Raw genomic sequence first — 22,261 nt, 5'->3', positions numbered from 1 at the left:
ATATCACTGACTTATTTATGCATGTTTCATATCACAGTATTTTTTTTTTGTGCTACCATTTTCACATCATTCCATACTTTGTGTAGTGTCTTGAAACAACAGAGAAGCCGGTGATGCAGCCTGAAGATGGTGACAATGACAGGAAGGTGCAGAACAGTCAGTTTTGTGAGAGGGTCAGTCAGGTAGGAACACTGGGTACAGTGCTCTCTTCTCTGCATTTAAAATGTCTTCATTTTCTTAGAGCATAAAGTCTTGCAAACAAAACATACTTTTCTTGGTATCTGATTTTGCTTCTAACTAATTGTTATCCTGAAGATCTTCTGGAAGCTTTTTCCTATATTTCTGGGCTGGTTTTGCATTCAAGATTGCTTTCATTGTAGACCTTGTTTTCTGTTGTTTGAGTACTAACCCTGAATGGGGGTGGCAGAGTCCTTTGGAATTGTGTTTCTTTGGATCCACACAGGTTGATCTCCTGCCTCCATTGCAGTCAGGCCTGGAGTACAAATTGTGTGAGATTCACCTGCTGTAATTGAGGCAAAAATCCTGTAGATCTTTCTTTAGGGTTTAAATGCTTGATAGCTTGGTAAATGGTGAACTGCATTTTCATACAAACAGGAATCTGCTGTCCTCTCAATCTAATCAATGTAAGAGAAAGCATCATGCAATCATAGAATAACTCAGGTTCCAAACTGGATTGTAATGTTGAAGAAGGATGATATTTTGCTCTATGAAATCTCTAATTTCTGTGGTTCTCTGTTTACCAGGTATGCCTTCAAGTATCGTTGGATTTTCCTTGTGAGGTGGATAAACAGGTAAGTGATGTATTGTAAAAACTCTCTTGGCTCTTTTTGCTGATGGGAATTGTACCCAAATGGGCCCAGATTGGATTCTTATGTCATTGCTGCAGATTTTGGTTATTTAATTGGGGTTTGAATGGCTGTAGAGATCCCAGGTAGAAATTCCCTCAGACATATCCATGCTGTTCTGTACAGAAAGTTGGCAGCTTGTAAATGCTTCCTAGTTTTGTCCTGTCCCAGTCATCAGGGCTTGAATCTGGAGATCCCAGGACAGAATCTGTACTATACATACAGATGATTCAAAGCTGAGCTAATAAAATTGTTAGCTGCAGTCTGCAGGCAACATTCCAGAAGTTTCATACCTCTTGTTAGATAAAGACCTTGGGGGAAATCTTCTTACTCCTTACTAAACAACTGATCCCTATGAATTAATCATATGAAATAGATGTTAATTAGTTTTTCTATTAATAAATAGTCAGCAAAATGTCTGTGGATGCTTCTTAATGTAGATAAAGAGCATCAGGAATTACAGAACCTGATTACAGAAAGATTGCAGCCCTGAATTTAATAGAACATTACATACCTGTGTAATAAGACAATGTTTGCAATTTTTTAACAGATAACTCCATCAGGCTATTCAGAGAGTTTCTGTAAAGACAGACATTATAGGAGTCCAATTAAGCCTCAATTTGAGCATGATACAACTGACAAACACTTGGGCAGAACAGGAATGAGTGAACATGAAACAGAAGAGAACTTGCTCACATCTCTTCTAAGAGAAAATGGAACATCTGTGCTGGAATCTACGTAAGTATGAGGGATATGCACTGCTTTTGACAGTATTTCTATTTGAGAAGAGAATAAGGTAATTTTGCTAAAGTGAATTTAGATAATGGCACTGTCTAATTTACCTGAGAGATTGGCAAGGCACCTTCAGAGCCATTTTAGTCTATCATGCAATTAGGTAATTAGGGAACACACTATCAGTAGAAATCCTTAAAAAAAAACCCACTGTAAGAAAGAAACTCTGCAAAGTTACTGATTCAGGGAGCTTTACTGTAGGGACTGATTGTTTCCAGGATGGGGTCTGACAGAGTCAAAGGGCTTAGTTGACAGTAGCTGGTGTTTTTGTTGAAAAAACCAAATGATCTGAGAGCACAGGCCAGTGAAAAGTGGTGTGGTGGAAGGGACAACAGTTTACTGCTTTAAAAACAATATGTAAAAGGATCTAAGGATGGAGGAGTTGGAGTTACAGTGACTTTCTACAGGGAAAATTTTGAATGGATGGTGCACACTGAGTACCCTTTGCCACTTCTCCTGGACTGCCTGAACAGGGCTTTGCTGCTCTCAGTTCAGGGAGTTTGGGCCCCTGTCCTGCACTTGACCAAAGGGTTATTCCAGTGCCACCACCTGTAGGACTGCCTGAGCTGAGTTCCAAGTTCTTGGGTCACTTTTCATGCAGGAGAAAACACTTGTTGACCCAAATCTGTACAAGCCCTACTGGCACCACTGGAATTCAAGTGAGTGTGTGGGTTACACTAAGATTTGATCAATTCCCAGCTCAAATGCTCATTTCCATAGGAACTGGACAATGCCAAGCAAGAAAAACCTTTACAGGAAAACCACACAGCCTGACTGATTTACCCCAGTTTCATGCCCACACCACTTTATCTCCTGGTTGAGCACTGAGTTAGAGCTCATTGTCATGTTCCTTTCCTTGTTCTGTAGCTCCTTTTCCTTCTCCAGTTGCTTTCCTGGTTTCTGGACAGACTATATGCAGAATTCTGTGACTTTCCAGTGCCTGTCAGTGCTGGGAGCAAAATCTCCAGTGGAGTTACACGAGTCAAGCCCTGGTTTCTGTGCTCACCATGCTGCACTTGGCTTCACTCAGGCAATTCTGTATTTTCACATCACTATTTAGAACTCTCCCAACAGGCATAAATTGTCTTAGTTGTCACAGGAGTAGTTAGTGGTGAATGAGGAGCTACTACTCCCTTAGAAATGAAGAGAAAACATTGTTTATTTGTTATCTTTACTTAAAAGTTGGCTAATGAGTAATTCTAGCACCGTCATCTTTACCACTCTAGTGTGTAATTTTTCCTGTGTTCAAGTATAAATGACCAGGCTGATGGGTGATGAGCCTGTGCTTTGCATAGCTGAATTCTCACTAATGCCATTAGATGCCAGAGGAAGCCATAAAAAGCCTAGTTAGCTTCTACCATTTCAAATGCTAAATGATACAAATGCAGTTGTTTAAAACTCTGGTTTATATGTTTAATGGCACAAACAGCTCTCTGTTGGACACATGAAATTATCTCTAGAATTTCAGAGCTTGCTTGTACTTTAAATGCCTCTTATTTGGCTTCAGTTTCTCTTAAAACATTGCTTTCCAAACTGCTGTCCATGAGCTGCTAGTTATCCATGGGACAGTTTGGTGTCTGTAATGAGCTGGTTTTACAGGCTTTTTGGCTGATTTCTCACTTTTCATCTTCCCTGTTCCATTAGAAATTCATGGAGGAGTAGATTTGCACAAAAAATCAACATCAGGGCCGGGAGTTGCACTTTGATGGTCATTGTGGGTTCTTAACTTGGCTTAATCTATGATTTTATGGTCTAGAGTCTGGTGTGGTGTTGGTATAAATTAACTTTTAAGGTAGAGAGTAAACTTTTTGAGAATCTATTCATATTTCTTGTATTTCTGTGTTAAATAGGAGAAAAGCCATGATGAGGCAATTTATGATATAATTCATGTTGTGAAAAGGTTCCAAAAACTCTGTTAGTGAGTAACTCATTAGTGAGTAAAACAGAACCTCCTGGGAATTTCAGATATGTCACAACACAGCAGAAGGGTTTCTTGGAAGGTATTTTTGTTTGCTTAAATAAAAATCTAAATTCATGTCTTTTCTCTCCTCTTTCCTGAGTGTAGCAGACAAGAACAAATGAAAATTGTAAATGAACTGTTAGATCATCTGAACACGACAGAGGAAGAATGTTCAAGTGAAGATATAGAGAAAAAGGATGAAAAAGATCTTAGGCAAATGATTATTCAACTAAGAGCTCAACTCAAACATTTCAAGCAGGTCACTAAATTCTTAAAGCAGCGAGTAGAATTGAAATCAACTTTTGATGGGGAGGAGAAGCTTTACCCAGATGCGGTGGCACAGATTAATAAGGCGAGTCAGTCGCTGAAAGTGGAATTGAAAGATGCAGCTATGCAAACAATGACTTTAGAGAGTAATGTCATGAGATTCAAACATGAAGGCAAGAAAGGAGCCTCAGAAGAAAAGTCAAAATATTCAAGATTAAATGCAGAAGCAGAACATCAGCAAGAAAATGTGTATAAGAAGGGTGAACAGCATGAAAGACTTGCTTTTACTAGAACAAATGAAGTAAGTTTATTCTCTTTTTTGTACTTAGGGAGTAGATGTATAAAAGGGAAAAATATGTTTCATTTCTAGTATTAAATCTTACTTTTGTATGACTTTTAATATTAGGAAAAGAGATGTAAGCCAAATATATTTTAGATAATTGTTCTTAATGTTCAGAGCTTTTCATCTCCTACTTCAGCATGCTTTAGAATGTTAATTAATTGAATTTCAGTCCTCCCTGGGACCACATACTCGTAAATATTACAGCTTTTGGAAAAAGAGAGTCTGTGTTTCCTGTTCATAATGTACAGAACTAGAGCATTCGGAACTGATGAAGTCTAAATGGCAAAAAGTGTTCTAGAAAATTCCAGATTTGCATCACATCTGGGAGCAGGCTGTGGAGGGGTCAGTGGGACACTTCCACAAACTCAAATCTTAATTTTAGGCTTTTATTAACAGCCTGTCATTGTGTCTTGCTTCCTGAGAAGTGTGGCCAGGAGTGCCCTGTGGAATGGGGCAGTTTGGGACCTGAGTGCAGAGTCTGTTCTGGGACTGTGGGCAGGGTGTGCTCGGGCCAGAGGGGTTTTGGAGCCTTCTGGCTGCAGGCAGTGTGTGATCCCAAACAAAGAAGTGGGAAAACAGTGTCTGCTAAAGAGTTCTGTGTATTGTTTCAGCAGCAGTGATAGAAGTGAAGTTGAAAACTCTTTGAAGATCTTGGCTCCTGCGGCGCAGACAGGGGAGCGTTGCTTTTGATTTTGTGCACTGCTAACAGGGAATGTTGTAGCACCTTCTGCAAAGAGTGGTTTCCATAACTTTAGTGATCAAGAGATTTCTGAGAGGTAGCAATTAGGAGCAGTTAATTTTTATTCTGGCTTATTCCTCTTGGGTTCATTTTTCTGAAGGAAGGGGCTTGCAAATGAAGGGGTGTTGATAAGGCTTTGTCCTGGGCATGAAGTGACAATAAAGGGGGAATGGCTTGAAGGTGAAGGAGGGCAAGATATTGAGATATTAAAGATGGAATATTAGGAAAATCTTCCCTGTGAGTGTGGTGAGGCCCTGGCACAGGTGCCCAGAGCAGCTGTGGCTGCTCCATCCCTGGAAGTGTCCAAGGCCAGGCTGGACAGGGCTTGGAGCAGCCTGGGACAGTGGGAGGTGTCCCTGCCATGGCAGGGGGTGCAATGAGATGAGTTTTAAGGTCCCTTCCAACCCAAACCATTCCATGATTTTCTGATCCTTTCTGCAATCTTCTTGTTTTCTTTCAAGTTCCCTGAGTTTCAGTTTGCTGTTCTTACTCACCATTTTCCAGATTCTTCTCTGGTTTAATCAGTGGCACCCTCAATGCAGCCCTTGAATGAGTTGCTTTAAAAGCTTTCTTGTTTGGACTAATGCACTGTATCTTTAGCTTTGGAATGGCTTTTATAAATAATTTGATGTAGCCAGCTGAAGTGGCCTTTGGGTAATCTGGGTGACAAATGTGTCTGTGCCACAGCCCTGAGACAGCTGGAAATGGTTTGATGTTATTAAAGCAGTTTAGTTAGCTGGAACTTCTGGATTTATTTTGCAGCCTGTGAAGGATACTGTTCTCTCACATGTACAAAAGGAATTGAGGATGGCATTTGGAAAATGGAACTTGCTTTTTATGATTTTAAATTGTGTAAAGACTGTAATTGCTGAGAAGTGAATGTGGAAAGGTATTTCAGAATACATTGGGTGGTGAAAGAAATTAGGGGACTTAACAGCATAGGTGGAGCAAATGAACAGCAAAATTATAAACTAAATCTATCTGAACATGCCATTATTGCTTTTTATTATTATTACACACAATTCCATAACTCTCATCAACACATGGCATGCTTTTATCTTTTTGGAGACAGCACTGGTGTATGCTGTGTGGTTTAAATAAGGAACATTTATTTTATGCAGAGACTTCCAAAGGTGAGAGGCTAAAATGTAGTGACTTAGGAAACGTAGCTTCCCTCAACTCCAGTGAGGGAATGTCTGTTACAGCAGGAAATGGGAATCCTTCAGAAACAATTTATAGAGTGGATGGGTGAAGAAACCGGTTTTGTTCATAAAGCATTTCTCTGTGTCAGAATAAGTGTCCTCTGTGGCTGATGCAAAGTTATGCTGATTTTCTCAAGGCTGTGCAAGTAGGGCATGTTGGGTAGAGACTAAAGGAAGAAAGGAAAATAAGCTTAGGACTTGTTGAAAAATGAGGAGGATCCTCAACTGTAAAAAAAAAATGTTTTAAGGGAAAAAGTTGCTGGGCTAGCAGACATTTATGATATAAATGACAGTGGGAAGTAGCAGTTAGAGAGGTCAGTTCAGGTGAGAAACTATTTTCCTAAGGCACCCACAAATGCAGAGCTAATTAATACACCTGGTGGTTAAAAGCCTTTGGTAGGCACTGCTGGATTTGCTGTCCTGCTTCAGGAGCTGGAAGGTTATAGATGCATGAACAGCTGGGACTTACAGAAAATTTACCAGTGGAATGGGTATTTTGCCTCTCTGAATGTTTACTTCTCATGTAGCCAGGGGTATTGCAATTTTATTTTCAAAACTAACGTGACAGCTGCCTGATTTTACAGGAAAATTTTATTTTTCCTGGAATGTTTGTTTATACTTCCTACACTTGACTGTTACACACGAGTCACTAACTGCCCATTTTCTTCCATGCCTTATTCAGGCTGACTCTGTTTCCTTGCCCAAGAAGTCACGGCTGCCTGTGCTTGTGAGATCCTGCAGAGCATTAGGAAATGTCCCTTTGAACTCCTGGCTGCAGAAATCAGCTTCAGAAGCACAGCATCGTTCCAGGGCCTGTGAAATACAAACCAAACCATTCCAGGCACAGCCTAAGGGAGAGTTCCTGCATGAGTCTGGAGCTGAAAACCTTCCAGAGAAGTCTGCACAGGGAAACTCATCAGGAAGAGGTAAATAAAGAACAAATCTGGTGACTCCTGGTCCTGCCTGGAGCAGTGGCAGCTTCTCTTGCAGCAGAAAGTAAATGCAGATCCTCTTTATATATCTACAATACTGCTTAATTTTGCAAGTTTCTTGAGTAGAAAAATATGTGTAGACCTTGAAAAAAACACCTTTTTTCCTGTTTGCCACTAAGATGTAAACCAGCTTTTTGTGGGACAAAAAGTGCTGTGTACACGTGTAAAGTCTGTAATAAATGGCAGATCACAGGGTGCTTACATGTGCACACATATATCAGTGTTTAGGTAAATAAAAAATTCCCCTAATAAGATGCCAAATTTAATGAAAACTGCCTGTAATGGAGACAAGAGAGTATAAAAATCTTGATTTTGTTTATGCTGGATAATTAAACTTTTCCAATATTCCACTGATCAGTCAAGTCAGCCGTGTCTGTTCCCACTGTGGCTGGGTTAATTTAAACTCAGTTGTTGACAAAGTACTGGGATCAGCAAAGTATGACAAATTGTAAGACAGAGCAATGGGCATTAGATGAAGATTTGGGGTGGTGGAAAAATAAAAATGCACTTAGCAGTTAGATTAAAAACTGAGTAGGGGTGTGAAGGATAGGTAAGGGAGAGTAAATATGAAAATAAGACTCAGACAAGTGGTGGGTGAGCCACTGTCAGACCCAAAGGCTACAGAGAGTGTTGTTAAAAAAAAAATTGTTGTGGTAAGGCACAGACATGGTAAAATTTATTATAAATACTTTGGGTGGTGGGACTGGAGCAATTAATTCTGGTAGGTGCAAAAGCCATGGAGAATCCTGAAGTTCAGGGCTTCTGAATTAGATCCTAAAAGGAATCAGAAGCTGCACTCCTGTGATTTCCTTTCCACTCTGTTTTTTTTTCCCTTGGGGAGCAGTTGTGCTGCAAACTTGCTGCTTCTGAGACTTGCTGCAGTGATTGCAGCAGATTGGTTTGTGATCAATGCTCACACTGGAGAAACTTCTAAGCCTTTTCTCTAAGCTGAACATAAAGCATTTAAAAATGCACTAGAGATTGATTTGCTGTTCTATTACAAAGGGGACCTACAATGTTTATCTTCATTTGTTACTAGGAGCCTTTGCAATGAATTCTGAGTGGTTGCCCTTATAATTAGTTCAAGTACTTAAAGATACTCATATTATCAATAAAGATTTTCCTCTTCCAAACTGTCAGAGAACCAAATTTGTGTTTATGAGGTGTGAGGGTTTTTTTTTTACTTTTTTGATTTTATTTATTGAGTTGGTTGGTTGGTTTTGATTTAGTTTTTTTTAAACTATCCCCACTTAATTTTTTTCAGTCTCTTACTGATTTCTCTTTTACCTTTCTTCACTGTTCTCCAGTTGTCTCATTGTTCAAACTGGATAATACTGAGACCCAGGTGGAGTTCCAAGATGTTGATCCAGGTACAGGAGACAAGAATGAAAATGTGAAGGACAAAAATCAGCAAAACTATCAAGGTAGAGCATTTATATGGTACAGAATTAAAAAAAAACCCCATAAATTAAAAAACTTCAGTTCCTTCTGAGTTGTACAAAATTGTAAATTGCTTCAGGTAATCATCTCCCTTGCTGTTATTTGTGGATTTTAAATCTGTTTTTCTTAGCTGCTGTGGATTAATTGCTCCAAGAATCCAAGTTGGTCTTTCAGGGTTGTGCTTTCAGAAAGGCCACAGGGATTTATGAGTCTGGTTTCCAGTAAAAATAATGAGTTGCATGCCTGACTCTGATCTCTGTTGCTAATGACCTCACTTCTGAACTCCTCTCTGAATTAAATGTTTGTTACTGCATCTCCATCTAGTTCTGAACTATTGGAATGAAGCAACTGAATGATGGAATTTTGCTTATCTGAATTATTTGAAGGCATTCAAGTAGGCTGAAACCTAATGGAATCATTTAATGAAAATGTAAATGGGCTTAGTGCTGCATGTTCCATGTGTGTGCATCATCCATTAGTCTTTTTTGGAAGGGCTTGAGTAACCTGGCTAACAGTGGAGAGTGCAGAGGACATGGCCAGTTCAGTAATCCTGTGGTGTGCAGGGTCCTGCTCCCTGTGCGGCTGTGGGCACGTGCACAGGGAGCTCATTAGTTCTCCTTTTTAATTAAAGGGCACTCTTGCATTAAAAACCACAGCAAGTGCTCTGAGCTGAAGTATCTTTGTTAGGATCTGGTTTTATTTTCTGTGTTTGTTATCTGGAATGATGCAAGGAATCAGGATTTCAGAGTTTGAGTTCACCTGGTGCTGGGGATTTTTGCCATCTGTGTTACTGCAGCAGAAGTTAATGAATGCAGGTTGCATTCCCTTCTTGTGTCCTCCAGGATTCACAGCCAGGCACTTCCCTGGAAGCACTTCCACACAAAAGGAGTAGAGTGCAGCAAACATCCTCTGGCCTTGATGTTAAATCAGAAAATGGTTTGGGCTGGAAGGGACCTCAAAGCTCATCCCATCCCACCCCTGCCATGGGCAGGGACCCCTCCCACTGTCCCAGGGGGCTCCAAGCCCAACCTGGCCTTGAACATTCCAGGGATGCACAGCTTCTCTGGGCAATGTTGATATCCCAGAATCACAGCTTCATTTTATTCCAGCTCTTAGGTAATATTTATTTTTATTTTTTTGGTCTTGGACTTTCATACAGAGCTGTTCCCCCTGAGTTTTTGTACTGATTTACAGCTTGAACTTGGACATTGAAATTCTCCATGGAAACCAATCTGAAAGTCTTGCAACCTGTTTGAAAGATCAATGAATTGGCTCCCAAAAGGGAAGTTCTAATTCATAGTGATCTTTTGCAGAACTAATAGAAGGGGAAAATTTAATTTACTGGTAACTAGAAAACAGTAATTTTGCTGGCTACTTACACCTATACCTCTCAACATGCACAGAACTCTAAACATGGATCATCTGTAGGAATATATGGCTTTTATTGGGCTGAATCTGAGGTGATTGCATTACTTAGGGATGGCAAAGTCACCTGAGGGATGTGATGTTCATATCAAGTGTAAAACCTTTAATACCAAACACTTTAGTGGGGTTTGTTAGAACACCTTTTAAAAAGAAGTTATTATAGACTCCTTTTCTGTTTTGTTGATAGTCTTTTTTAAATTCTTCTGACTTTATGCTCCAATTGGTTTTGTATAGATTTTTGAAGTGGGGAGAAGAAGAATATTTAATTAGAAGCTTTAGGAGGAGTCATGTGAAGTCAGAGTCTCCTTTGCCTCACATTTGAGGTTATCATTCTTGTGGCTGGAAAGGTCTGGACTTGATCAATGTCTGGTTCAGGAGAGCATATAGCAAAAGGAATTTTCAAGCATTTGGGAAGAGAAAGTTGGTTGTATTTTGAGTATTGTTTATTTAAAAGTAATAAAGATTCAAAATACTTGATGTGCAAATTGAATCAATGGCAAATCATAGAGAGAGTTCAAAAGTCCCAAAGTAATAATGTACAGCTTGTAATTACCTACATTTTAATTCTGCTCTTATAGAATTGAAATAATTCATTCTAATGCTGTTAAGAACAGAATGTCAGATAAAGAAGCACTAATATTCACACACAAGCCTCCTGTCTTTCAGAAATGCAAAATCATCATAGCATGAGCAATGGGAATATGCAGAGTTCATTAGAAGAGGTGGATGAAGAGTTTTATCCTGTGGGACACGAGGACATTGACTCAGCCCCTGCACAGTCAGACTCCGAATGCCTGCACAATCACCAAGGGACTGGAGCAAGAGCTGATGCACTCCATGGCTGTGGAGCCACAGAGGATATAGAAGAACTGAAACAAAGAGTTAAAAGTATGCAGGCTGAGCTTGAAAAGTACAAAATGTTCCTGCTGCAGGGCTCTGAGCAGCTCCTGTTCAGTGGTGTTTCCAGTGGAGTTGTGGGGGATGCAGCCCTGCCTGTGGAAGGGTTTGTCACACAAGTGCAAGGTACAGCCATGGAAGGAGTCCAGACATCCTCTGCTGTCCCTCAGCTGGATTATGAGATCCACACCAAAAACAGGGATTCTGAGTCTGTGGAAGCACCTGATACGTGGGCAGCACAAAACCTTAAGGAACTGCTGTTGGCCAATGAGGCAGAACTTGACAAAGAGCAAGTTGTGAATGTGCATCTTGATGAAATGTATCCTCTTCACAACAGTCTGAGAGCAACATCACCATCCAAGTGAGTAAAACTGCTGCTCTTTGAGGTTCCCTTTTGTAAACAGCAATACCAAATAGCATAGCAAGGTGAGATGAGGATCATTTTATTCACAAGTGTTGTTACAGTAAAGGCTAAATTTCACTAACATTAGCATAAAGGAAGTGAAATGTTTTGTTAAAAGACTCCCTAAGTACAAAACTGATAAATTTGTGTCATCATCTGTGCCAGGCACATCTGTTTCTCCCTACACCTCAGGCCCACAACTGTCTTTGCTGTGAGAGATCCTCTCTGGAGCCAGCTCAGATCTCAGGTTACCTGTGAGACAGGCTCACCTCTGTCATCAAAGCACCAGTCTGCATCACTCAGGATATTTTCAGGTGCCAAGTGTAGGAAAATGGAGCACCCCATTTAAGACAGAAATGTTTCTGTGGGCAATGGGCTGGCAGATTGGTGCTGGCCCTTCTGTTTGAGTGCCCAGACTTGATGTGTAAACATAAGATGTTCACGCTCTAGTTCCGATTTATTTTGCAGTTGAGGGCTGTAATGCCTTCCTGTGAAGGATGTGAGAGGAGATAAATACAGAATTAATGAATGAAATTTTACAGCATAAGCTCATAAGCTGGAAAATCATTTATGGGAGACTGAAAAGTATCAGTCTTGGATTTATATGAGACTTGGGGCAGCATTTTGGCTACACATGTACAAATTGCAAACATACAGTGGGGGATTATAAGAGTGAGCCTTTTTTAACATCCACCACCCTTTTCAATATTGTTCTTGTCCTGAGGGCCTGTGGAATACCAGAAATTGTAAGAAGGAAAGGCATTCAGCCTTGTGCCTTTCATCCAAATGCTTGAGTGGAAATATTTGGAGATAGTGAACAACCACCAGCATGGACTATTGTGTGTGTCTGAGGCTCACTGTTGTAAAATACAGTGCTGTTACAGAGTCCATAGAAATTTACATCCCCTGAAAATATACCTCACCCATTTTCCAAAGAAAGATCTAACTATAAATTAAGGAATGAGACCCTGTGGCTCACTGTGAGGTTTTTATGGCCACTGTCTAGGACAATGTCATGAGTCACAAATGACAGACCCCAAAATGAGTTATGCATCTCGTCCTATACAAATGACAGTAAAAATGCTATAACAACCCACATTACCATAGATTTTGTTTGATTCCCTGAATCTTTTAACATCTTCTCTCCTTTTTTCCCTGCTAATTGATGATTCTGGAGAAAGGACTCTACCTGTGATACAAACAGGGACAGTATTGAATTTACCTTGCAAATGCCTACATTTGCAAGTGTAAATTCAATAAATAAATGCAATTGATCTGAGTTAAAATTTATAGCCTGGCTTGTGGAGTACAGGAGTTTGGGCAGCACAGTGTTGTCATTGTTTCTTGCAATACACATGCAGAGATATGGAGAATTTCAGACTTGATGAAACCATCAGTTCATAAAGTCCAATACTGTAGTTTTGACAGGAAATACATCAAGTTTCAGAGAAGGGACAGTTGTCTGCTTCCACAGGGAGTTAAGAAAACCACAAAACACCAAACAAAAAAAAATCCCCAGTATATGTATTGTTAAAAATATATGTATTGTTAAAAATTATTTACATGTATTCACTCTTATTTAATTTAATTTGGCACCTCTGCTGCCATCCATGTTCTTTCCAAACAGGCCATCAAGTCATCCCATTAGTTTTATCCCATTTTATAAATGATGCAGTTAAGTGAAGGAGAATAATCTCTAAATACCAAACTCAACAGGCAGAGACAATACATCTCTCATTGTGGCTGTTAAAAGCATTTTAAAAGCAAATTGAGCCACATAAAATGATAGTTTAGGAATATAAGTTTTATTCCCATGTTATTTATATTTAAATGTCATTTATGGCCAGCTAGCTTTACAGCTAATTTCATTTTCTCAGATATGATTCGTTGGTTCATTCACAAGTTCGGGAGCTGTCCTTCCAGTGCCAGCAAATCAAGGAGATCCACTGTGCCTGTGCCACCTACCACGAGCACCTCAGCAGCCTGGTGAAAGCCTTTGAGGAGCTGCTCCAGGCCAGCGATGTTGATTATGATCTTGCTGAAGGCTTCCGTGAGCAGCTGAGCCAGAGCGTGCTGCTGTTTGAGAAACTGGAAATGAAATTCCTCTACGGTGAGCAGCAATATTTTGTGCTTGTTGTCGGATAGATGGACACCCTTGAAATGGGAAGGATTTTATTTGGTTGTTGGTGGAAGGAAGCCTTCCTTTGAAAGCAGGGTCAGGACGAACATAGGTCGAACCAATATGGTTAATGCAACATTCTCCATTTATTCGAGAGAAGATGGCAGTTTATATACACTTTTATAAAGTTTACAGTTTACAAAGGCACTCTGATTGGCACACTGACATTGTTTACCTTTGCCTTAAGGTGGTCAGGCTTTTCACACTGCAGCCCTACCCTAATTCACACTCAGATAGCTCATTACTTCATAGTTAACATAATTTCTAACTGCGCCACAACTGAATTCTTACTGCGTCAAAGGCTTCCAGGCCCCACCAAGGCCGCTTATCAGGGGCCTAGTCTGAGGGGTAGCTCAGTTCTCACTCCACACATAAATCATGCCCTCTCTCAGAAATTCTGCAACATTCCTTGCTCTTGGTTGCTTTAAGATGGATCCAGGGGCAGCCACAGCTTCTCGGGGCACCCTGTGCCAGGGCCTCCCCACCCTCACAGGGAAGAATTTTTTCTTAATATCCCATCTTTAATATCTCAGTATCTTGCCCTCGTTCATTGGGGTGGACTGTCATGAAAGGTAAAATTTTTATGACAAGAATGACAAAGAATCACAGAATTGGAAGGGACCTCTGGAGATCATCCAGTCCAAGTCCCTGGAACAGGTGACACAGGAATGTGTCCAGGTGGGTTTGGAATGTCTCCAGAGGAGACTCCACACCCTCATTTGGACACCTGTTCCACCCTCAATGTAAAGAACTTTGAGGTGGAACTTCTTGTGTTTTACTTTGTGGCTATTTCTCCTTGTCTGGATTTTACTTTTGTATCTGTACTCTTTGTTGACACCTACTATTTGGGGTCATATCAACACAAGTATATTTTAACTGCCAAAAAAACCACTGGCTATATAAAAGTTTTGTTACGTATAGCTTCAGGGTTTCCTGTTTCAGGGAACTGGGGACATAAGTTAGTGCTGAGCCTGGCAGTGCTGGGGAACAGTTGATCTCAATGATCTAAGATGTCTTTTCCAACCTAAATTTTTCCATGATTTCCCTAAGGGACCTGCATATTGCTGCCTGCTAGTCTGGCTGGTGGAGAAATGTACACTGCCTTTCATAAGAGAGCTAAAATACAACCATGTTTTGGAAAATGAGCATCACAACTGACATTTGGCACTTGAAGGAAGAGTATAACCTGCATACAGCCTTCAGTCTGTAATTTGGAGAAAGTTAGCAGGAAAGTGATGGAAAAGAGATGCTGTTGTGAGGAACAGAAAGCAAGACCTTTTCCTGGTGTCAAAAGTGCTGCTCTTGCTGACCCAAAGAAGCAGCAATCCTTCACAGATGTCAGCTGCAGGAGCAAAACCCTTGAGGTGTCTGGGATGGGGCCCTGAGCCTCCCATGCTCCTGGAACTGCTCTGGAGCTGCCTTTGCTCAGCCCCGCTTGGGGCCCAGCCATAGCATGATCTGTGTTCTGCTTTCACTGCAGATCCTGGCAGGATGTTGCAGCTTTGATTGCTTATATAAAGCAGCTGTATATGAGAAAAAAGGTATTACAGCCTTGTGTCATAGCAGGGTAATAAAAGATTGAGTGTATTCAACGATTTCGGTGGCTACAGAGTTTCCTTGCATTGCAAATGAGAAGACTGTAGTGAATAAACATTAAATGCCTTTAAACCAACAGATGGTATCCTATATACTATGAAAAGTCACTGACAACTGAGACAATTCAATATATCTAACACAATGGTGCTGCATTGAACCACACATTAAAGTAAAATGATGTTTGTAGGGTTGTAAAGAACATCCAGGGTACTAAGAATTGACTGTAAAGAAGAAGCACGAGCAGCTGTCTGTCTCTGCATTTCCATCCTGACCTTCAGTTCATTCCCCTGAAATTTCAGCTGTGCAACTCTTCCCTGCCACTTTTGCTTAATTGCACAAAAATTTTAAAATAAGGGGAGCCAAGGTGACACCACCAAGCTCTTATTTCTATATTCAAATTAGAATCTGAGTCCAGATCTCCTGCACTGAATTGTGCCTGTGCTCACACACAATTCCACAGAGAATGTTGCAGGCAAAATCCTGTATGTGCTCCTTCATTAAGGATGACTGGTTAGCCTGACTCCAAAACAAGCACAAAAAATCCAAGTGCAATGGAATTTCTTTTATATAAATGTTATTGAAGCTGTAATAACAACGTATGCCTGTAATCCTTTCGCCATGTAGCACAATTATTTCAAATAGGTATGCTAATTAAAACACCAAGGCTGTAAAATCTGGCACCTGTGGTCCCTGATAATTTTTTTGTGAGTTCCAGAGCAAAGCTATTACTTTGTTGCTGGGCTATAAATGGTTTTGGTCATGTACAGCATTTGACACTAATTCAAAGTGTGTTAGTATCTGTTGACTCCTCTAATTTCTCCTTAATTTACCACTGTATTTAAACTAAATAAGATGGAGGGGAAAAAATTGTAATTCTCAGTATGTGTTTTTAATTAGCTGTTTCTGCTTTACAGGGGAATCAATAGGTACAGAAGTTACTATACTCTATGAGTTAGCTCAAAGGTAAGAGTGCAACTGAATGTTCAGCAAAAATATGTTTTTTTCATGAGTTGATAAGGATACTCCATGTTTTGTAGCATGTTTAGCTGTTTGGCAGGGTTTGCTTATTACTATCTATTTTGTTAATAAAACACCCATTGAAAACAGATTAAGGCTTTTTTCCCCACTTCTCACCAAGCAGGTGAGATACTGAAAGAGAAGCAGTGTACCACCAGAATGGTTCTTTTCATGAACAAAAAGAACCATGTTCCACACTCCACTGTGGTGCATGCTGAGACATTTCCCTGGTGCAGGTGCCAGGGGGGACAGTCCCTCCCTGTGTCCCCATGTCCTTGGGGCTGGCTCAGGGTCACTCCAGTGCAGCCCCGCTGAAGTTCATTGTCACAGCACCGTGATGCTGAAGGAGAAGAGAGCAGGTGTTGTTGTGCTGTGTTTGTTGGTTTTCTGCCAGCTTGGGATTCTTCTGTGCTACAGAAATGCTCAGCTCCCTGTTCAAGGCAGCTTGAGGTCCTCTGAACACAAAGGTGACTGCCTGGTGCTGCAAAATACAAAGTAGGCTGGAGGGCCAGTGACTATTCCTGCTGACTTCAGTGAGCTCTGAATTTCAGTCTTGATACAGCCTCTGGTGTGCAGTGGCTTTTCATGCCCTGTTGCATAAATTTACCTGTAAATCGATGTAAATTTGGCATCTTCTGTTCGCTTTCCAAAGTCATAGAATAACTTTTATATTTTAAACCATTTTATTTGGCGCCAAAGGAATAATGAGAAGAATGCCACCATGTACCAGCATCTTCAGGATGAGTCTCCTGTGCCATCTGCTCTTCACAGCTCGTCTGACTTTGATTTGTCAGAGAAGTCTCCTCTTGGCTCACCTGAGCACAGGCATGACCTGCAAGGCCAGCACAGCACACTGCCACTTCTGCCAAGCAAGTTTCCTCCAGGTAATGTTTTTCCCATGGAAGATTTGCTGGATATTGGGAAAAGCTGATAAATAACACACAAGGGAACTAATTAAGAAATAATGAAGAATGTTTGTCTGCCTCAGCTTTCCAGTTCCTTGAATAATCATTGCAGTTTCAGTGATGAGGCACACAGAGATGGCAGCCATCTGAATTACCCTTTTGAGGCAGTATAAAGTGTGTTAGTTTGTGTCCTTGTTGTTTTAAGCTACCAGCTTTTACATTGCTCCAGACACTCTTTAAATAGACAAGTTATAAGGTGAAAATAGACAATTGTCAAGAGATTATTATGTGGAAAAGGAGAGATTTTCCAATTTTATAGAAGCCAGTGTTGTGTTTCCTTGAGAATTGTTAAGTGCTGCATAATTAATAAGTGGTGTCATGTTTGACCTGGATAGTTCCACTAAACACAAGTGATGCTTGCAGTACTGTATTGACAGCAATGAAAATTTAATAGCTGAGCTGGCACATCCTGTTCAGGGAGAAATATTGCAGAGTAAACCAGGAGTGTGTGACATGGATAAACTGACACATCACACGCTGACAGGTAGAACAGAGCAGCTCCTGAGGAAGGATGAAACTTGCAGCCAATGGAAGAAAAATTGTAGACTAGCAAAGCAAGAAGGAAAAGGTACAGTAATGAAACTTGATACAACAGATTTCTTTACTGTGGAGTGCATTGTGTAAGTCAAAGTCAAATTTCTCTCTGAGTTACTCTGGGAGCTTCCTATTGTTGTAATGAAAAATGTGTGCTGGTAGTGTGTCGAGCCAGAATGTGGAGCTGCATTGCAGACCTTTGCATTCTTTCCTCAGTACAGGGAATGTTTAAGGAGATAAAATTGTTATCTATTCCAATTTTGTAAGAAGAAGAAATCTGAAGAGCCTTAAAACTCTGGACCATTGTTTAAGTTAGAATGTAGAGTAGGAGTTGTCACTGAATGCATGGTTTGAGCACTGTATGGGAAGAGTGTTGTGGAGTCAGATATTCAATATCTGCCAGCTCTGTGTCATTTTTTAGGATTAACACCCATTAGATTTGACAAGAGTACATAGTGTAAAAGAATACAATCATCTGCTCTAAATAAGAAGTGGACTCTTGCTTTATTTAGAGTTACTAATGGAGCATCTGCAAGAAATTAGAATCCTGAGACAGCGTTTAGAATATTCCATAAAAACTAATGAGAGACTGAGGAAGCAGCTTGAGAGACAAGTAACAGACAAGGAACTAGATCAAGGTAAGAATTCATTTAATGAGAAACTGAATCCATCTTTCCTGCTGAGAGCCTGAGGGATCAAATGCCACTGGAAAGGTTTGGAGCCATTGTTCTCTGTTGCTGGTGTTCAGCATCTCTGAAAGCCGAGATCTGAGGTGGAATTAAAACTTCTCACAAGTAGCCAGCTTTCACTAAAGATGCTTTTGGAGCACCTTTTGAAGCACCCCATCCCTGTATTTTCCTACACTTTGCTTCTCTCTCCTTCCCACCTTTTCCCCCATAGGAAAATTGATTAATATGCAATATTACTCAGACTGGAAGCAGGTAATAAATACAGACATACTTTCCTTTTCCTCAGTTCCACTGGTATTGACATTAGATTCATTATGTTTTACATCATCCCCATGATCCATTTCTGTTGTTGTTTAAATGGAGGCAGCCTGCACATGGCAGGTTGCTTTCAGGGATAATTTACAGTGATGGAAAGGTGGATAAAAAGCATCCATTTCATTCGTGAAGTATTTACACTGCTGGAAAGGCATTCTGTGCTTGTGAAATAACCACACTGAAACACTTCCAACTCTTTTACAGCTTCATAAAGATTCTGGCAAGGGCATCCATTAATGCAGTGAAAGTATATTTTCTTTATAAACTGTCTTATGCCTTCCATCTGTCTTCTTGTTGCCTTAGTACATCTACCAATGAGTACAGAAGAAATTTGGAAAAGTAAAGGAAAAAAGCAGCTACCTGTTAGAGCAGCTCCTTTTTGTCACTGTGTTCTTTCAGTTCTTGTTTCTCTCTGTACCAAAGATCTCTTTCATGCTGTCAGATATGCGCATGCTCTCTTGCTAGTGATGCTCCTTTTCCCTGATGGATGAGCTTCCTTTGACTTTTGGTGTAAAAAGAAATCCTGAAGTGAAGCTGAGAGGATTCCCAAGGGCACGTGGGAATGGCCTTAAGCTGAAGGAGGGCAGGTTATGATGGGATATCAGGAAGGAATTATTCCCTGTGAGGATGTGAGGCCCTGGCACAGGTACCCAGAGCAGCTGTGGCTGCCCCTGGATCCCTGGCAGTGCCCAAGGCCAGGCTGGACAGGGCTGGGAGCAGCCTGGGACAGTGGGAGGTGTCCCTGCCATGGTAGGGGGTGGAACTAATTGAACCTTAAGGTCCCTTCCAACCCAAACCATTCTGTGACTTGCATTCAACATTTTTGCTTTTAACTGAATGTCCTTAGTTTGTTTTCCTTTAAAACACAAGGCCGAGTTGTAACATGCTTAACTGTTTATGGCAACCTGCTAAACTCATGATATTGAATTGTTTGTTCAACAGAAGTTATTGCATAGATTTATTCTTGTCTGATAAATATTGTATGGATGTATATACACATATCTGCCTACTGTTCTTGCCATGTTGTTTTTAATATTTAGATTCTTTAAGTATTTAAATGCCTTTGGGCTTCCAGTATCTTATAAATGACTCAAATGCTGGTAATGACTACATCATTCCTGTAGAGCTGAGGCTTGCAGTGCAAGTAGAAGTAAAATAATTGCTTCAATAGTATCAAATGTTAGGCTTCAAAATAAAATCAAAGATTTAATTTTGAGTGTCCTGGGTTTCAAATGTTCTTAACAGCAGTTAATATTAAAAGGGTGTTTGTTTGCTTTTTTTAACCCATAAGTAGCTGATGTTTCTCCTCAGACTTCTTTTCAGCTTTTGAATGCTTTTTTATTGCTTTCCCTGGGAGGGAATATCTCCTTCCCCATTGCTTTGATTTTCAATAGTGCCTTTCTTTCAGTCGGTGTTTCCTTTGAAACCTTCAAGGTATGCTTCCTTAGCACTCACTTTTTCATGACAAAACAGAATGAAAACTCAAGTGTATTGCAATTGTGGGCCCTGATGCTCCACTTTCCTCTGGTTAGATGGACCTTTGCCTCTGTGGAGAGAGTAATTGATGTCAGCAGGGCTCTGCACAGAAGTAGCAGTCTCAATAGTGGGTCAAATTGTGGGATTGTGGCCCTATTACCACTGGCTCTACATTATCCCTTATTAAGTAAGATAACCAATAGTTATATTCTAAAGCCTTTCAGTAGAACTGCAATAGCATAACTTTTCAAATAGGATAAAGCTGGGTGATGGGCAATAAATTAAATTAGAATCAAGATGAGACCATCAAGCCTTGCCACTTCAACTTGGATTGCTTTGTTACAGTCTGAAAGGAGAAAGCCTTTTGAGTTCACATAGCTGCCTCAACTCTTTAACATATAGATAGTAAAATGCCATTAGTGCCAGGCTTCCTGAGCCTTTGAGTCTTTCAGCAGTGACAAGAGGTTCATATCATGGCACACTACATCCCAGTTAGGTAGTGGGTAAAAGCTTCAATTGGGATTACAATAAAATGAGATTACTCAGAGGAAGTGCAGCACATCAAATTGAATTGAACTGCCAGAGCTGAAAGGCATCCTCCTCATACATTCAGCTAATTTTTTTGCCAGCTGGTTATTTCTCTATTAACCAAATAGTTGACACTCATGTACTTTTATCTCAGGCTTTAATGTGTGGGAGACACTGGGATAAGCAATCAGCTGAAAAGTGCTTTTGATTCTGGTGGGTCCTGAAGTGTTTTACTGACCATGAGAAGGTTACAAAGGGCAATAACAATGCCTTGACCTGCATTTCAGAGGCAGCACCTTGAGAGTGGGATGTGGCACTTTGCAGGCTCTGCTGCACCAGTGCACATCACTGGGAATGATTAGCACCAGTGCAGTGCATTGAGGATTGCCTGGGCTGGGGTTTAACTGGCTGGATACAGGATTTAGCACTTAGATTCATTTGCCTAGTGCAGTAAGATCCTCAGAGCAGGATTCATCACCCTTACGTTTGTCAAAGTCAGACGTTTAATTCGTGCCAGTTACCCAGAGCTTCTCGTGGAGGTACTGGAGGGAAATCCAGCCCTTGGAGGACAGGGGGTCTCATCCTCAGAGATGTGAGGAGAGGGGACACAGGCTGAGCTGAGCTCTGGAGGGGCCTGTTCCTCCCCAGGGCTGCAGATGGGTGATCAAGACTGGCTTATTTATCTAAATGTTAGAAACACGGATTTAAGAGGGATAAATCTTCATCCCTGTGATCATAAACGGGCTCTGAGTTTGTAATCTGAGGCCAAGGCAGTGACTCCAGCCTTATTCTCTTGCCTGTGTGGTATGAGATCTCTCACCAGACTATTTACAAGCCTCCCTGCATTAACCCCTGTGGATTAGCTGGTAGAATCCCATTGTTCTCTCACTAAATACAATGGACTATGAGCAGAGCAAGACTAAAATACGTGGTAAACCCTCCTACAGTTTTATTTTCAAATCATAGCAATGTCACAAAATACTCCTGCATTTTGTCCTGATGGGATTTTAGCTGATAGGTAAAGACTGCCAGGGATAATTCTGCAATTTTAGTAATGGTTGCCCAGCAATGAAAGGCACTTGTGCTGCACAGGGCTTTGGATTACTTGGCATTAACCTTAGCTGCCTTTTAGCCTGTAGTGATAACCTTCAAAATATATAGGGGAGAAATAGCTTTTATAGCATGTTTTTCTGCAATTTTTTAAATTGTTCTTGTCTGGAAAGTTTAATCTTTAATGACCTAGAGATGACTCATAAATCATCTTTTATGTATATATTTATAGGTTCTGCAAACATTTTTATCCATGGCTCAGAGCAGCATAATTCCCTGACTTCTGAAATACATTTCCTGAGGAAGCAAAATCAAGTTCTGAATGCAATGCTAGCAAAAGGATCTAGAGGTAAAAATGTAAACTGTTCTTTACAGAGTAGCCTGCAACTCATCCCAGATCAGAAAACAATAAAATATTCACAGTCCACTCATTAAATTGACTTAACCATTCTTTGCACCCCTGAAATTCCATGCTCAACCATAAGCATTCAAACTGGGATTAGCAATAATGGAGTAGCAGCTGGATAGTCTCTGAAAAAGCTGATTTAGTTAAAAATCATAGCCTTAGTGCATTGTGGGCATTGCA

At 40.5% G+C, this 22,261-nt stretch overlaps 1 protein-coding gene across 2 annotated transcripts in view; it reads left to right on the top strand.

The window, feature by feature from the left end:
- The window catches only part of CDK5RAP2 (CDK5 regulatory subunit associated protein 2), a 70,517-nt gene that overhangs the window by 35,537 nt on the left and 12,719 nt on the right, over positions 1-22,261 (top strand). For both annotated transcript variants that reach the window (XM_030286455.4, XM_030286453.4), the window contains exons 19-30: positions 87-182; positions 765-812; positions 1,417-1,604; positions 3,724-4,186; positions 6,852-7,095; positions 8,469-8,585; positions 10,693-11,284; positions 13,204-13,436; positions 16,016-16,064; positions 16,818-17,002; positions 18,130-18,255; positions 21,908-22,024. In XM_030286455.4, coding sequence (XP_030142315.4) covers positions 87-182; positions 765-812; positions 1,417-1,604; positions 3,724-4,186; positions 6,852-7,095; positions 8,469-8,585; positions 10,693-11,284; positions 13,204-13,436; positions 16,016-16,064; positions 16,818-17,002; positions 18,130-18,255; positions 21,908-22,024 — 2,458 coding nt within the window. The remainder of the gene's footprint in view (positions 1-86; positions 183-764; positions 813-1,416; positions 1,605-3,723; positions 4,187-6,851; positions 7,096-8,468; positions 8,586-10,692; positions 11,285-13,203; positions 13,437-16,015; positions 16,065-16,817; positions 17,003-18,129; positions 18,256-21,907; positions 22,025-22,261) is intronic.

The sequence above is a fragment of the Taeniopygia guttata genome, chromosome 17 (assembly GCF_048771995.1).
Source record: "Taeniopygia guttata chromosome 17, bTaeGut7.mat, whole genome shotgun sequence".
In the NCBI taxonomy this organism is placed as follows: domain Eukaryota; kingdom Metazoa; phylum Chordata; class Aves; order Passeriformes; family Estrildidae; genus Taeniopygia; species Taeniopygia guttata.
Note: the sequence above shows the minus strand (reverse complement) of the source record. Positions and strands in the feature narration are given on the sequence as shown.